Source organism: Ixodes scapularis, unplaced genomic scaffold, assembly GCF_016920785.2.
Source record: "Ixodes scapularis isolate PalLabHiFi unplaced genomic scaffold, ASM1692078v2 ptg000460l_1___fragment_1__unscaffolded, whole genome shotgun sequence".
Classification (NCBI taxonomy): domain Eukaryota; kingdom Metazoa; phylum Arthropoda; class Arachnida; order Ixodida; family Ixodidae; genus Ixodes; species Ixodes scapularis.
In genome coordinates this window covers 1,179,888-1,196,734 of record NW_024609981.1, presented here as the reverse complement: position 1 = coordinate 1,196,734, position 16,847 = coordinate 1,179,888, and the positions used below count along the sequence as shown (strand labels likewise).

Below are 16,847 nucleotides of genomic sequence, written 5' to 3'. Positions count from 1 at the left end.
GTCACAAATCTAAATAGATGACGCGACGAAAACTCAAGCAAACCAAACGTTTCTTGGGGCGAACTTGTGCCCAAAACAAAATAAAGAAAGTCTTTCGCCGCAGACATCGATGGAGGCGTAGCAGTAGGATCGGGCAGTGGGGCGTGGCTGACTACGGGCCGGTAAGCGGAGCCCCTCTTGTACATGCTTAGGGTTCAGGAGCGATCGGTGTGGAGACCTCGGCGCGTAGAACATTCGGACCTCGAAGAAGCAGTGGGGTTCTTGAATTCAACAGAACGCTACATTTGCAGATGTAGCAAAAAGATGCGTCCTCTCTCAGCCATCAAACTTTTACCGTTTGCATGGGAGTCAAGCACGATAACCATCCGGCCACGGGCTGGCTACATACTTGGCCACCTACACGCGCGGCATTACTCCCCTCTTCACAAACAAATGCATCACCTTGATGCCACAAAAAAACAAAACACACACACAAAAAACGTAAACGTGCACTGAAGAGTAACTTGGAACACGAAACCTCCACAGTGCTATCGTGCGTAAAGCGGCTTGCGACGAAATACGTAAACCCCCTCGAATCGCAGCCGGCGGCGTGAAGAAAGCTGGGTTTCTTCAGGCACCACTTTGTAGTGAAGTCACCTAGGCGGTGGAAAAGCTTCTAGGGTCCAAAGAACCGTTTTCACATCTTCTCACTCAGGCCGTGGTGACAAACCACTGTCCACACCCGCACGCAGTCTCCTCGCTAGAACAGAACGTACCGACGACGGAGGTTGTAGCGGCCAGGGTCGACAAATTAAATGTCTTGAATACTGAGCCGGACAAGCTGGCGGACTTTTGAGTGCAGAGGATCCTGGGCGTTGTCACTCCCGTCGGCAGCTGGCGCTTGGGGCAGTATCTATTCCACCATCGTCGTTACCTTGGGACCTGGAATCAGCTGAAATAGTGAAACTCCAGTGGTCATTTGAACCACTGTGTTGTAGGCGGACTTAAGATACGGCAAAGCTGCGCCCCACGTCTTGTGTTCTACATCAACGTACGTTGATACCACGGCAGTGTTGGTCTTGTTTGACCGTTTTGTCAGCCCGTTAGTCTGGAGATTATACGCCGTAGCTCGACGGTGGGCTGTGTGGCTGAGACGAAGCATATCTTGCGTTGGCTGTGCCATGAACGATGATCCTCGGTCTGTAATCAGGAACTTTGTGGGGGGGGGGGGGGGCGGGAAGCGGGAAAGACAGAGAGCATCGCATTAAAAAAATACATGGAGACTTCAAAGGCAGTCCCGATGGTAGGGTTTCTGTCTCGGCGTATCGTGTTATTTGACCGGTTCCGACAGTTATTCACGGTTGCTTTCAATACACTTGAACGGGGTGGTCGGCGGCGCAATCAGGTGCAAGTGTCCTGACGGCTTCGTCGGCGGTTTCTTCCATCGTTGGCATTCATGACGGGAGCTCGTGTAGTTATGCACACTTTTTGGACGCCTGATCGAGTGCTACTTTTCACGCATCTTGGCAAGTGCCGTGCTCTAGCCAAGGTGCTCAGCCGTGGGGTCGTCTTGGCGTACTTTGAAGTCTTCTTTGTGAAGGCAGATGGGATGTACCAACAGCCACGCCGTGTTGGTGTCGCTGGGACTCATCGAGCACCCTCTAGGTGCTCGATGAGTTTTCGCAGTTCAGGATTATCTCCTTGAAGTGCTATCATCTACTTTATATATAGTGAGCCTTAAAAACATTCGTCGTCGTCTCCTGTGCGAGAGGGACTGGCCTCGGTTCTGCCTGCACTGCAGATCAGTGACAGAAATTGGGATCGTAAAAAAAAATACGCCGTCCGCCTCAAAGGCAGTCGCGCCGAGAACCTCATGACCGAGAGCGTACTCAGCGGCCCTAACAAGATCCACTGCAACAGGGGACGCCACTGGGTTCTCATAACCATGAGAATCCGGGGCCGCAAAGCACCTACCGGTGCCCGCCCTGACGGTGGACGTGCCGAGTGCCTCATGACAAAGACCACACTCAGCGGCCCTCCGGACATCCACCGCAATAGGGGACGCAACGGTGTTGTCTTAATCGTGAGAATCCGGGCCTGCAAATCATCTCCCGCTGTCCGCCGCAACGGCGGACGCACCGAGTGCCTAATGACAGAGATCGTACTTAGCGGCACTCCCGAGATCCAGCGCAATAGGAAACGAACCGGGATTCTCATAACTGTGACGATTCGGGAAAGCAAGGGGCCTCCCGCTGGCCGCCCCAACGGAAGACGCGTCCAGTACCTCATGACCGAGACCGATCTCAGCGGCCTTTCCGAGATCCACCGGAAAAGGGAACACAACGGGGTTCTCATAAACGTGACAATCCGCGACCGTAAAGAACCTCCCGGCGATAGCCCCAACGGTCGGCGGTCCGAGTACCTCATGTCCGAGACCAAACTCATTGGCCCTCCTGAGCTCCGCCGCAATGGGGGACGCAGCGGGGTTCCCTAACCGTGAGTATCCGGGGCCGCAAAGATTCTCTCGCTGTCCGTCCTGACGGCGGACGCACCGAGTACCTCATGACGAAGGCCATACCCAATGGCCTTCCCGAGATCCACCGCAATAGGGGACGCAACGGGGCTCTCATTAACGCGAGAATCCGGGGCCGAAAAGGACTTCCCGCCGTCCGCCCCAACGGCGGACGCGCCTAGTGCCTCATGAGTGAGAGCGTACTCGGAGGCACCCCCGAGATACACCGCAAAAGGGGACGCAGCGTTGCGCTCATGACCATGAGAATTCGGGCCCGTAAAGGACCTTCCACTCTGCGCCTCAACGGCAGACGCGCCGAGTACCTCATGACCAAGTCCGTACTCAGCGGTCTTCCTGAGATCCACCGCAATAGGGGGGACGCAAGGGGGTTCTCATAATCATGAGAGTCCGGGGCTCCTGAGGTCGTGCGAATAGTTTTTTTTTTTTTTTTTTTAAACAGAATCGAATACGAACGGAATAATTGTGGCACCGTATCGAATAGGAATACGAATCGGATAATGTTCGAATAGTAAGTATACCACCACTAAAGAAGAATACAGATTATAAGATTAGTTTGTTTAAAAATATTTTTAAATAATTGTAAAAACGCAACTAGACAATAATCACCAGAGTTAAAAGATATAAGATTATATATAAACAAAATCTACTAAAAAGTTAGAATGCTAAACATAATACAACGGTTCACGCGGATAATAAACATAAAATCACAGTTCGGTGGGAACTAAGTGAAAATAAATCTTACACCTTATTAGCTTTTTTTCCACTACCCATTTGCGGCTGAGGTGAAACAGTACACTAGGCATCAAATTTTCGCAGATCAGAAAATTATCTCAATTTACCTCTAATTCCAATGCAAAAAAAAAAATATATATATATTCTTCGTTTTTTGCAGTAATGTACATTTATCGGCTTGCCACTGTGTTCGAACACACTGTGACCTGGGTTGCGTAAATTGCAAAGTATTTTCGCGCCCGGCATGCGAGCTTCTTATAGACGCTTTCAGCGCGCGCCAGATTGAGCCGCCATAGCCGACCTTCTCTTGTCTTACCGAGATGCCGAGCCACTGAAGCGGGCGTTGACGAGTCTCCCCAAGGGACGATGCTGGGGATGACACAGTAACACTTAAAATGGCAATAACCTCTCCTGCTGCGGTAATGATGAAGTGGTGCGAACGGAATGAGAGGGAACAAGAACTGAAGGTCGGTTATGGCAGCGCCCATACACAGCTGCCTGAAAGCGTCTATATGCTTCCTTGCATGCAGTTTGCCGCCAGTAAGTTGGGCTGTCGGTACGTGGCAAAAGTGGAAACTGAAGGCAGTCCTAGGCTTCTTCCATCAGACAACTTGGTGCGTAATTCTTTTTCGGCAATGCCAAGCTGTTCAATATCACCAACACTGAAAGCTGCTCACTGGTTTCAGATTGCTGTTCGTCACAACTTTCATTGGACGTGAGCTGTGTTGAGTCTGGCACATCCTGAAGCATTGTACTTAGTAGGAACTCTAGATTATATTTTTCTCCCTTGGCGTAGGACATATCCTTCACTTGAGTATCAAGGAAGATGACAGGGGCTTGCGGTGCTTGTGTGCTTATGTCCAGGAACCTTGTTTTCACTGATCTGAGAAGATTCTGGGTAAATTCCTTGTCTTGAGTTTCACTTGAGCCCACAGAAAGCAACATCTTTACAAATTGAACAATTGGAACAACCATGGCGAGTGTTGGGAAAGCTCGGCACAAGCAGCTGTTGTAGCTTCTCCAATTGGTTGCAGCTCTGACACCAAGGCTATTAAAAGACGCCATTCGTCCGTGGTCAAGTTCTCAACGGTGTCGGCTTCTGCAAGGTCTAATGCAACAACGACCTTGAGCTTCAGCAGGCGTGCCACCATGGCGTACTCCCTATTCCACCGTGTTACATATTTTACTAGCTCAAGAGGAACCTCTATGACCATTCTCTTTTGTACATCGTGCAGTCTTGTCCTTGCACCGCTGCTCCACTTATAGTGCCCTTCTTTGGCTTGCGCTTTGGTGCATATATCTGCGAACCCTTTGGTTTCTTTCTTGGCATTTTGAACGGAAAGTTGCAATGTCTGAGAAAAACTTGCAATGTGCACCCACGGCGTTCGCGCAATCGCAGAAACCAAGTTCCGAGCGTTATCAGGGACCACAAAGCAAAAAAGTGTCAAAAGTGTGCCCCACTTGTCAATGACTTCCTCGATGAGAGGACGCAGATTCTTTGCAGTATGGCGTTCACGTATGCAGCGGTACACAAGCACAAAACTGTAAAACACGAAGTCCTCACTCAGCACATGGCACGTCACTGACTCATAAATGTCGCCAGCTCGTGACGACGAGCTGTCAGGGGAGATCGCGATACACCCCACGTCCTTCTTTGGGAAGCTGTGCAGCAGAGTGTGGAGAACATACCTAGCAGCAACGTACATTTCGAGTACGACGGTCCTTGAGAACGACGTTCGGGGAGAAATGTTCTACTTCGGCACTGCACATTTGGTCAGCTCCAGAAAAGCTGGTTCCTCCACGACTGTGTAGCTGTGGAAGCCAGTTGCGGTGAAACAAAAAATTGCCCTGGCTCGAACGTTCTTATTAATTACTTAAAGCCTGAGAGCCGGTATTATGCTTATGTACTTGGACTTTGGAACATAACGTTGTTCCGCCATAGCAGCTCCACTTTCATACACCTTGCGGGCCCATGAATGAAGCACTAGGGGATTCAACGAAGGCGTTGTCTTGCTTGTTGGCGTGTTCAAAATGACGCCATGCACGAGGCATCTTGACGAGGCAACGCGGGGGCGATCGAAACTTTTCCAGACACCGCTGCGGTTTCTTTACGAAGATATTCTCGCTTCGAATACATCTACTTCGCTCATACCGAGCGGCGACACCGTTACAAACATTTGTGAAGTGTCTCCACGACACGCTTTTTGAGAAAGTGCACGAGCATTATCGTTCGAAAGCGGTTCCTTATGCAGGCAACAGCAACGCATGCATTGAGAGAAACTGCTGCTGCCGACGATCATGATCATAGCCTAGAAGAAGATAGAGTTCCTGTAGAGGCTTCTTACGGGAGCAAGAGTTGTGCGTCTGATTCCCACGAGCCGCCGCGCAGCTATTCGCCAAACACCGATCACGTGAGAATCTGAAACAAATGCCCTGCAGAAAAGTAAACGTTGCACGCGCCCTGGCGTACGTTCAACTGCTTTTGAGCAAGCCGCGCGCTTCGAACGCGCGGCGCGGCGATTCGCCGAATTCAGATACTATGAGGTTCAGGATCAACATGCTGTGCTGGAAAGACGGCGCTACGGGGATGAACGCGCAACTCTGGCTCCTGAAAGAAGCAGGAGTTCTTGTATAGGAATTCCTAGAGTTCTTATACAGGAACTCTAGGAGTGCCACAAGATAACCTTGCCATCCTGCGGCACGTGCGGCAGCTCGCCGGAGCGTTGCGGGACGCCTGTAAAGAATCTCAATGAGCGACACCTTAATGACTATTCTGAAATTACTTCAAAAGCATTTGAAACTTATAAAATATTTTTTTTATTCGATGAACGAATCGAATAGGGCTACTACCGATTCGCTATCTAGAAATTGTTAATATTGGCACACCTCATAGGGGCTGCAAAGTACCTACCGCTTTCCGCCAAACTGCGGACGCGCCGAAAAATTTACGACCGAGGCTGTACTCAGAGGGCCTCCAGAGATCCACTGCAGCAGAGAACGCAACGGGCTACTCATAATCTTGAGAATTCGGCGCCGCAAAGTACGTTACGCCATCCATCCCAACGGCGGGCACGCCGAGAACCTCGTGACTGAGACCGCACTCAGCGGCCCTCCTGAGATCCACTGCAATAGGAGACTCAACGGGGTTCTCATAACCGTAAGAATCCGGGCCGCAATGAGCCTTCCGCCGTCCTGCTCAAGGTCGGACGTGCTTAGTAATTCATGACCCAGACCGTTCTCATGGCCCTCCCGAGATCCACCGCAATAGTTGACGCAATGGGGTTCTTATAACCGTGAGAATCCGGGCCGCAAAGAGCCTTCCGCCGTCCTGCTCAAGGTCGGACGCACTTAGATATTTATGACCCAGACCATACTAACGGCCCTCCCGAGATCCAACGCAATAGTTGGCCCAACGGGTTTCTTATAACCGCGAGAATCCGGGCCGCAAAAAACCTTCCGCCGTCCTGCTCAAGATAGGAAGTGCTTAGTGATTCATGACACAGACCATACTCACGGCCCTCCCGAGATCGAACGCAATAGATGACGCAACGGGTTTTTTTATAACCGTGAGAATCCGGGCCGCAAAGAGCTTCTGCCGTCAGGCTCAAGGTCGGACGCACTTAGTAATCCATGACCCCAGACCATACACACGGCTCTCTCGAGATCCACCGCAATAGTTGACGCAACAAGGGTCTTATAAACGTGAGAATCCGGGCCGCAAAAAGACTTCCGCTGTCCTGCTCAAGGTCGGACGCGCTTAGTAATTTCATAACCCAGATTATACTCATTTGGCCTCCCGAGATCCACCGCTATACTTGACGCAACGGGGTTCTTAAAGCCGTGAGCATCCGGGCCGCAAGGAGCCTTCCGCCGTCCTTGTCAATGTCGGACGCGCTTAGTAATTTATGACCCAGACACTTCTCATGGCCCTGTCGAAATCCACTGCAATAGTTAACGCAACGGGGTTCTTATAACCGTGAGAATCCGGGCCGCAAAGAGCCTTCCGCCGTCCTGCTGAATCTCGGACGCGCTTTGTAATTCATAACCCAGAATCTACTCACGGCCCTGTCGAGATCTGCCGCAATAGTTGACGTAACGGCGTTCTTATAACCATAAGAATCCGGGCCGCAAAGAGCCTTCCGCCGTCCTGCTGAATGTCGGACGCGCTTTGTAATTCATGACCTAGACCCTACTCACGGCCCTGTCGAGATCTGCCGCAATGGTTGACGTAACGGCGTTCTTATAACCGTGAGAATCCGACCGCAAAGAGCCTTCCGCCGTCCTGCTGAATGTCGGACGCGCTTTGTAATTCATAACCCAGACCCTACTCACGGCCCTGTGAGATCTGCCGCAATAGTTGACGTAACGGCGTTCTTATAACCGTGAGAATCCGGGCCGCAAAGAGCCTTCCGCCGTCCTGCTGAATGTCGGACGCGCTTTGTAATTCATAACCCAGACCCTACTCACGGCCCTGTCGAGATGTGCCGCAAAGTTGACGTAACGGCGTTCTTATAACCATGAGAATCCGGGTCGCAAAGAGCCTTCCGCCGTCCTTCTCAATGTCGGACGCGCTTAGTAATTTATGACCCAGACCCTACTCACGGCCCTGTTGAAATCCACCGCAATAGTTGACGCAACGGCGTTCTTTTAACCGTGAGAATCCGGGTCGCAAAGAGCCTTCCGCCGTCCTGCTGAATGTCGGACGCGCTTTGTAATTCATAACCCAGACCCTACTCACGGCCCTGTCGAGATCTGCCGCAATAGTTGACGTAACGGCGTTCTAATAACCGTGAGAATCCGGCCGCAAAGAGCCTTCCGCCGTCCTGCTGAATGTCGGACGCGCTTTGTAATTCATAACCCAGACCCTACTCACGGCCCTGTCGAGATCTGCCGCAATAGTTGACGTAACGGCGTTCTTATAACCATGAGAATCCGGGCCGCAAAGAGCCTTCCGCCGTCCTGCTGAATGTCGGACGCGCTTTGTAATTCATAACCCAGACCCTACTCACGGCCCTGTCGAGATCTGCCGCAATAGTTGACGTAACGGCGTTCTTATAACCATGAGAATCCGGGCCGCAAAGAGCCTTCCGCCGTCCTTCCCAATGTCGGACGCGCTTAGTAATTTATGACCCAGACCCTACTCACGGCCCTGTTGAAATCCACCGCAAAAGTTGACGCAACGGCGTTCTTTTAACCGTGAGAATCCGGGTCGCAAAGAGCCTTCCGCCGTCCTGCTGAATGTCGTACGCGCTTCGTAATTCATGACCCAGACCCTACTCACGGCCCTGTCGAGATCTGCCGCATGAAGGGTTGTAACGGGGTGCTCAAGCGTGAGACTTCGTTGTCATAGAAGACCCTCCGCCGCCCACCCCAACGGCGGACGCGGCGAGAACGTTATGAGTGAGACCGGGCTCAGCGAGCCTCCTGAAATCCACTGCAGCAGGATACGCGTCGGTGTTCTCCTATCCGTGAGAATCTCGGGACGAGAAGGACTTTCGGTTGTGTTCTCCAAGGGTAAACGCGCCGAGTACCTGATGACCGACACCGTACTCAGCGTCCCTGCCGAGATCACTGCAACAGTTGACGCAACGGCGTTCTCTTAACCGCGAAAGTCCGGGGCCGCGAAGGTCCCTCCCATGACCGCTCCAACAGTGGACGCCCGAGTAATTTACGACGAGACCGTACTTAGCGAGCCTCCGGAGATCCGCTGCAACAGAGGACCCATACGGTTCTCCTAACCGTGAGAACTCGGGCCTCAGAAAACCTTCCGTCGTCCTGCCCAAGGTCGGACGCGCTGAGTAACTCATGACCGAGGCCGTACTCAGCGGGCCTCCCGGGACCTGCAGCAAGAAGGGGGTAACGGTGTAATCAAGCAGGAGAATTCGGAGTCCTAAAGGACCATCCGCCGTCCACCCCAACGGCGGACGCGCCGAGTACGTTATGACTCAGAACATACTCACTCAGTGGGCCTCCCGAAATCTGCTGCAAGCGGGAACGCAACGGCCGAGGTTGTTGTAAGTGTGCGAATTCGGGGCCGCAAAGGACCTTCCGCCGTCCAGCCGAATGACGGACGGGGCGAGCACGTCATTACCGAAACCGTACTGAATTGAAGAAGAAAAAAATAAAAATACCGCATCTCCACGTGGTGAATGATGTTGATTGGGGCGAAGCTCAGGTGGTGCTGATGTTACTGATTTTGGTCATAGGTAGTGCTGATGGTGCCGTTTTCATTCATGTCAGTAGTATAATGTGTGGTTTTCTTCTTTTTTCTTCTTTTTAAAAAGACAGATGGGATGGCAACTCCAGAAGCCCTTACTCTTTTTTGTCTTCTTTTTGTTGATACTGATTTTGGTCATAGGTAGTGCTGATGGTGCCGTTTTCATTCATGTCAGTAGGAGAATGTGTGGTTTTCTTTTTTTTTCTTTTTTAAGAAGACAGATGGGATGGCAACTCCAGAACCCCGTACTCATTTTTTCTTCTTTTTCTTGATACTGATTTTGGCCATAGGTAGTGCTGATGGTGCCGTTTTCATTCATGTCAGTAGAAGCATAGAGTTATTATAATGTAGGCTAGAGGTTCAAGTGGCGCTAGTGTGCTGACGCTAATTGAAGCAGACAGCAAACAGTCGAAAATTGACTTCCGGTAATGGATTTCTATGGGCAAAAAAGTGAGTGCATTTTCTCTCAGCGCCCGATCGTAAGAGCAAATATCCCAAATAATTCTTACAGACTAGGTAGCTTGGAAAACTTCTCAGTCCGACCGACAAAATAATTGGTCAGTTCCGGCGTTTTTCTTTCAAATTGATCACATTAAAAACGGTGCTTTAATGGCTCCGTGCGTGCATTTATGTGCACTGTCGGGCACTGTTAGCGCGAACACTACGTCGGCGCTTTTCAGCATGAGGGATATACGTGCCAAATGAACGAAGTATATTTGGAAATTAAGGGGGACGGCGAGAACTACGCAGTAACAGTGGATCAGTAACTACCCGTGCATGTACGATAAAAATAAGTTGAAGGTCACGTAGTCTATTCCGATTTTGAATAAGTAATATAACGCTTTATTCTTTCTGCTCTGAGCGAAGCTGCTCGTTCTACGTTCGAAATATCACCCGCACACTCGAAATCTTTTGAGAACAAGTGCCCGATAAAAGCTGCCCGGCAGAGAAAGCAATACAAGGAGACACCTTTAATAGCCCACGGACTTTATTATCTACTTTTTGAATGTTCTTATCTACTTTTTGAATGTTCGTGGGCACGGTGGCATCGCCAAGATGACAGTCGTTAACAGCTTCGTGTTCATTGCACAGGTACTGCTGCTTCTGCCGCCGCACTGGGCCGGTGACGCCGTCAAAAGCTGTCCGGCGGCGATTCATCGAGCTGAGCGCATCATCACGGCTGATAACAAGGAAACAGCGACTCATACAGACCGAAATTTTCTTCGGTGGACCTTCAACGAAAACCTGGAATTCTCAAGATTCACATCGCCATCGACATCGGCTGCCTCAGCGCCAGCGCTGCCAAGTATAAAAGACCACCCCCGATCTGCACTCCACTGTGGGCACGGTGGCATCGCCAAGATGACAGTCGTTAACAGCTTCGTGTTCATTGCACAGGTAGGAAAACGCTATCCTTTCTGTTACCGTAGCAACAACCTTTGTCTTTTTTTGCTGCCGTGCCCACGGACCTGTTTTGCCTTGTTGCGTGAAATGCGTGCACGATTTGCTGATTTGCTCATGCTGTGCGGAGATATAGAGACCAATCCCGGTCCTGACAGGGCAGCGATGATGGAAATGTTAACTAATATCTCGGTCGACATTAAGGAAATTAAACTGAGCCAGGCTGCGACAACATCGAGACTAGAGAAAATAGAATCGCGCCTCGAAGGCCTTGAAGAACTCAGGTCCGTTGTGAACAAAAACTGCGACAAGACCAACCGCCTCGAAGCCACCATCACATCACTCTCGAACAAAATTGATGATTTAGAGAACCGTAGCAGAAGAAACAATCTAATTATTTTTGGTCTTTCTGAACTACCTAACGAAGAGAGTAGCACCCTCGAGGATAGAGTAACTAAAGAGATTCTTGGTGGAAAACTAAATGTAAAGATTAATGGAATCGATCGCATACATCGCCTTGGGAGGCCAGCTCATGGCAAAACCCGTCCAGTAATATTTCGACTCGTAAACTTTAAAGATAAATTGAATATTTTACGCAACTGCAATAAATTGAAAAATGAACGACTCTCGATTAGTGAAGACTACTCAAAGCGAATTCAGGGCATTAGAAAAAAATTACTTGATAGCTCGAAATCAAATAAACTTGCTGGTGATAAGGTCACGCTTACCTATGACAAAATTAAGATAAATGGCACAGTATACATTTGGAATGAGGCCATAAACGATAAGGTTCCCATATCTGAGGAAACCCGGAATCCCAGTACGTGACCAAGCCCTACTCAAGTCAACCGTGTATATGAATTTCGATTACTAAACCTAAACGCGCGAAGCATCGTAAATAAAACTGATAAACTTGAAGCTGCTGTTTTGAATACCCAACCTGATATTATAGCAATGACAGAAACTTGGCTATCAGACAGCATTCTTGACTGTGAAATCACGCCCCCAAACTATACGATTTTGCGCAAGGATAGAGGTTCTCGCGGTGGTGGAGTAGCGATTCTTGTAAAAAATGGCATTGTATGTACCCCCTTACCCGATTGCCCAGAAATTGAGTGCCTGTGTTGTAAAATTGCTTATAAAAATACGTGCTGCTATATACTTGTTCTCTATAGACCTCCCACTTCCACTTCAGGGTTTTTCAAAAGTATGTATAGTTATATCAATGATAATATTAATGTGAGCAGTAAGATTATAATTGCAGGTGACTTCAATCTACCTTCCTTAGAATGGTCCTCTCTATCGAAATGTACAAAATCATCTCTCGGCGCAGATATCCTTACAGATCTATGTTTTCATTATAACCTCACCCAAATAGTTACTGAAAATACCCGTATTCAGGGAACGTCGCAATCAATGCTCGATCTCGTCTTTGTCACCGATCATTTCCTGAAAGATGAACACAGCGTAGAAGTTTTAAATGACATATCTGATCATGAGATGGTTTTGTGCTGCTTCAAAACGAACATCCCAACTTCTGGCAATCCCCAGACTTGTAAGGTTCTGAACTTTGACAGAGCAGATGACGTTGGCGTGCTCGACTTCTTTGATACACACTTCGATAACTTTCTTCTACTGTCCAAGAGCGACCGTAACACTGTTGATATGCTTTGGAACGAATTCAAAACGGCAGTTAACACGTGTGTCTCATGTTTTATTCCACAACGAACTAAACGAATTAAGAAAAACCCTTGGATAACGCGAGAAATCATCCATGTAAAGCGCAAAATAAATAGGCTTCGTAAGAAGGCAAAGAAAACCAGAACTCTTCTAAATAAGAACAAAATGGCATTACTCAACAGCGATCTTGGACAAAAAATCAAGTCGGCTAAATACAATTTTTTCAATATCACTCTCCAATCGTTTATTCAATCTTCACCCGTCAAATTCTGGAACTATGTCAACCCAAAAAACAAATCGAGTCTAGAAACGCTCTTCGGTGACAAAGCAAATCTTGCAAAAGCCTTCAATGATTATTTTCTTTCGGTCTTTACAACAGATAATGGTAATGCACCCTCATTCGCGTCCAATTCTCCAGTCTTGGCTGTAAATGATGTTGTAATTACCGAACAGGGTATCTTATCTCTTCTACTCAACCTGAACACAAAAAAAAGTGCTGGGCCGGACGATATACCAAATGAATTTCTAAAAAGATATGCCGAATGGGTAACAAAATATCTTGTTATAATATTTACACAATCACTTAACAAAGGGCAACTTCCTAAAGACTGGAAGTTAGCGAAAGTCATCCCCATTCATAAGTCTGGAAACAAAAACGAATTTGCGAACTACAGGCCCATCTCCCTTACCTCAACTTGCTGTAAATTGCTCGAACACATTGTTCTGAACCATGTCTCCACCCACATCGAGAATAATCAAATACTTACTCCATATCAGCACGGTTTCAGACGTCACCTTTCAACAGTGACGCAACTTGTTGAAAGCGTTCACGATTTTTCCACTGTCATAAACAATAGAGGACAGGTTGACGCCATATTCATCGATCTGTCAAAAGCCTTCGACAAGGTATCTCACCCAAAGCTATTGTTTAAGCTAGAATCTATACTAGGAGCAGGAAAAATTCTCAGGTGGATTGAAGACTACCTTTCAGATCGCTACCAGTACGTAGCACTTAATGCGGACTCATCATTCAAAGGCAAAGTTTCATCGGGAGTCCCCCAGGGATCAGTACTGGCACCTTTTTTGTTCCTAATATACATAAATGACCTGGTCAAAGATGTGAACGTAAAAATTCGCCTCTTTGCTGATGATTGCATACTTTACTCACAAATAAATAACCCAAATGACCAGATTCACCTAAATAATGCGCTTCAACACATCATAAATTGGTGCCACGACTGGCAGATGGAAATAAATTCGAATAAAACTGTATTTATGACCATAACCAATAAAAGACAACAATACTCCTTTCCTTACCAGATAGGCAATAACCTCTTGGAACAAGTCGGTGAATACAAATACCTCGGCCTCAATATAAGTCAAAATTTACGTTGGGACTCACACATTCACTCCACAACTAATAAAGCTCTAAACAAACTGAGTTTCCTTAAACGAGTCTTAAAATTTGCATCTCCTGCCACTAAATTACTAGCCTAGAAAACTTTAATACGTCCTATGCTCGAGTACGCCAACGTCGTCTGGTTTCCCCACACAGTCTCCGGCATCAATAAGATAGAAAGAGTTCAGAGAATGGCCGCGAGGTTTATTTGCAATAAGTATAGTAGGCACGTCTCTCCCTCTGAACTTTGCAGGCAACTGGGTCTCTCCTCTTTAGAAAAAAGAGCAAAAACAGCTAGACTTAAATTTCTATACGAATTAGCCAACGATCATTTCAACCTACCAAAAGAAAATTATCTTATCCATACAAGCAAACGATTAACACGGTACAACCATGGCAAGCTTTACGAGGAAGACGTCGCTCATAATAACTGCTTTAAATTCTCTTTTTTTCCCCGAACCATTAACGAATGGAACCACCTGCCTAAAACGTTGTTCATTCCTCTTCTATTGAAATCTTCCTCGATTACGTAGATGCCCACTTTTCATCATAAACTAACATTTTATGCTGTTTTTAAAAGTGCAGTGTATCTATTGTATTGAAGTTGTTTACTAATTTTTCATTCGCGACTTCTATATTTGCTTTGAATATTTACCTGCAAATTGTGTGTTGAATATTATTTTTCTGCTTGTAATATCTCAAACTGTACCACCCTACAACAACCCCGAATGGGGTTAGTAGTATTGGAAATAAATAAATAAATAAATAAATCTGCTCATGCACAACGGGGTCATTTTTATATAGTCACAGGACTGGCATATTATCAATATATAAGCGTCACCGGAATGCTGGCAAGCCTTGAACACACTTTATATTCCTTTAGATTGTAATTTTGCTTTAAATCGTCGCTTGTTTTTACACAACTGATGCGGAACACACGTTTGGGACTGAAATATAGCGAAGTTAAACTTCATTCACTTATGAACAAAAATGCGCTAACTAAAGCAATTACACTTTTACAGTGTTAATCAAGGTACATACTATTCGGTACAACCCAAATGACCAAAGTGTTCCGTGTTATTTTTCGGCGAAAAGACAAAATGCACGCGCGTTTTCTCAGAGGAATGCACATGGAGCACCGCAAAAGTAGACTGGTTGCTCTCTGCTTCAATTTGCGTCACGGAAGTTGCATAGACACTAGCGCCAGTTGAACCTCTAGCGTACATTATAATAACTCTATGAGTAGAAGAATGTGTCGTTTTTTCTTTTTCTTTTCTTAAAAAGACAGATGGGATGGCATCTCAGAGCCCCCTGTTTTTTTTTTTCTTCTTTTTCTTTTTTGATTTTTTTTTCATCTTTTCTTTTCTCGCTCTCACTGCTGAACTCACGAGCAGGAGCTCGTGAGCTCCTGTTCGTGAGCTCACGAGCAGAGGCACGTCGGACGCTTTTTTTCATTTTTTTTTCTTGCTCTCGCTGCTGAACTCACGAGCAGGGGCACGCCGGACGGCGGACGGACATACGGACATGGCTAGCCCCTAAGGAGCCTCGCCCCTAAAAAGAAGACAAACACTCTGCTGTTGAGTTTGTACTCTTTTCGCCCTCCCTCTTCTCGTGTACTTTTATAAGTTCAGCTGGCACCTTCAGTAGCGATAATGATTCGCCCATGTTGCGGTCATGATGTCCTGAACTTCCGCTTTCCCAAGTTTAGGTTGGTCGTGTAGCCTTCGACACCACGGAGCTAGGGGGATACGCTATGGAATGACAACAGCTAACAGAAATTGTCTAGTCCACGCAGCATTGGTGACAACCTAATAGACCGAACTCCGGAATACATGGAAATACGGTATTTTCCCGAACGGCGCGTGAAGAAAAGGTGCTTTCTCTAGCCGAGTGGATCTGTCTACAAACGTAATCTTGCAAAACTTGTGAAAGCAAACAGAAGACAAACGAGCCGACCACACGGACGGGTCACTCGTTGGACGACAAATTTTGCTTTACCACAGCTCCTAGTCAGCCGGGCGCCTCCCCCCCCCCCCCCCCTTTACTGTGTGCTACAGCCGGGTCGCTCTAGTGATGGTTTGGTCAGCACAAACTATAATTTGGAAATTAGAGGGCATCACGTAAGTTCCCCTATGCTTTTCTACTTAGTGAACACCTTGATACGTGTATCGGATTGCTAATATTCTCGCACTATTGTGCCAGTTGTATTTAATTCTGCAACAATATGTACTAATGGCGTCCCGTCTTCTCTACCCAAATAAATTGTATAATGTATGTACTTCGTTTTTACTAAGCTAACTGTGTATTGGAACCTACATTCTACGTAGAACAGTCTTCGGTTCATCTATCGTCGCATGAGCACAGTTCCCGCCATGGCCACATGCAAAGAAAACGGCCGGGAGCTGTGCCGGTTGGTTTGACATGCTTCCTTGAACACCAGCTGAATATAGAGAAAACACAGAAGCACCAGCAGTGTGGTTCCTTGCGTTCTACTCTCCTTCGCTTTTTCTCTACGTTCAGCTGCTATTCAAGAAAGGAAAAGAAAAAAAAAACGGAATCAAGCAACAAGTTGCGTGCTTGGTGGTGCACCAAGCACGCAACATCCACCTTCCTGTCACGTTATGGGTAAACGTTTTGTACCAGGCTCAAAGCAAACCTTATCATGCTTAATATTATAAAATTTGTGATTCAATACTTACGACATAAATGCAGTCATATGTTCCCTGGAACAATTCGAGAACTTTCGATTTCCGGGCTCTGAAGGATGCATAATGAAGTGGTCATTCCTTCTAACTTTGCGGCAGTTGTTTCTTGGCGGAAGATATTTATTCCACGTATATGTTTTTCCATCGTGAGGCGCCCCAAGACTGCAATATTAGGAAGTAAAAATTGATATCCTTATTATT

The 16,847-nt window shown here is 47.4% G+C and overlaps 2 protein-coding genes across 2 annotated transcripts in view; one reads left to right on the top strand and one right to left on the bottom strand.

Annotated features, from left to right (window-relative positions):
• LOC120842550 (A disintegrin and metalloproteinase with thrombospondin motifs 16-like) overlaps positions 1–16,847 on the bottom strand; it is a 197,089-nt gene that overhangs the window by 18,888 nt on the left and 161,354 nt on the right. Inside the window, exon 11 of the mRNA XM_040213686.1 lies at positions 16,641–16,808. Coding sequence (XP_040069620.1) covers positions 16,641–16,808 — 168 coding nt within the window. The remainder of the gene's footprint in view (positions 1–16,640; positions 16,809–16,847) is intronic.
• LOC115318756 lies at positions 10,503–12,315 on the top strand. Its single transcript, XM_029978476.3, has one exon. The coding sequence runs from the start codon at positions 10,518–10,520 to the stop codon at positions 11,688–11,690; it is 1,173 nt and encodes a 390-aa protein (XP_029834336.2). The 5' UTR covers positions 10,503–10,517; the 3' UTR covers positions 11,691–12,315.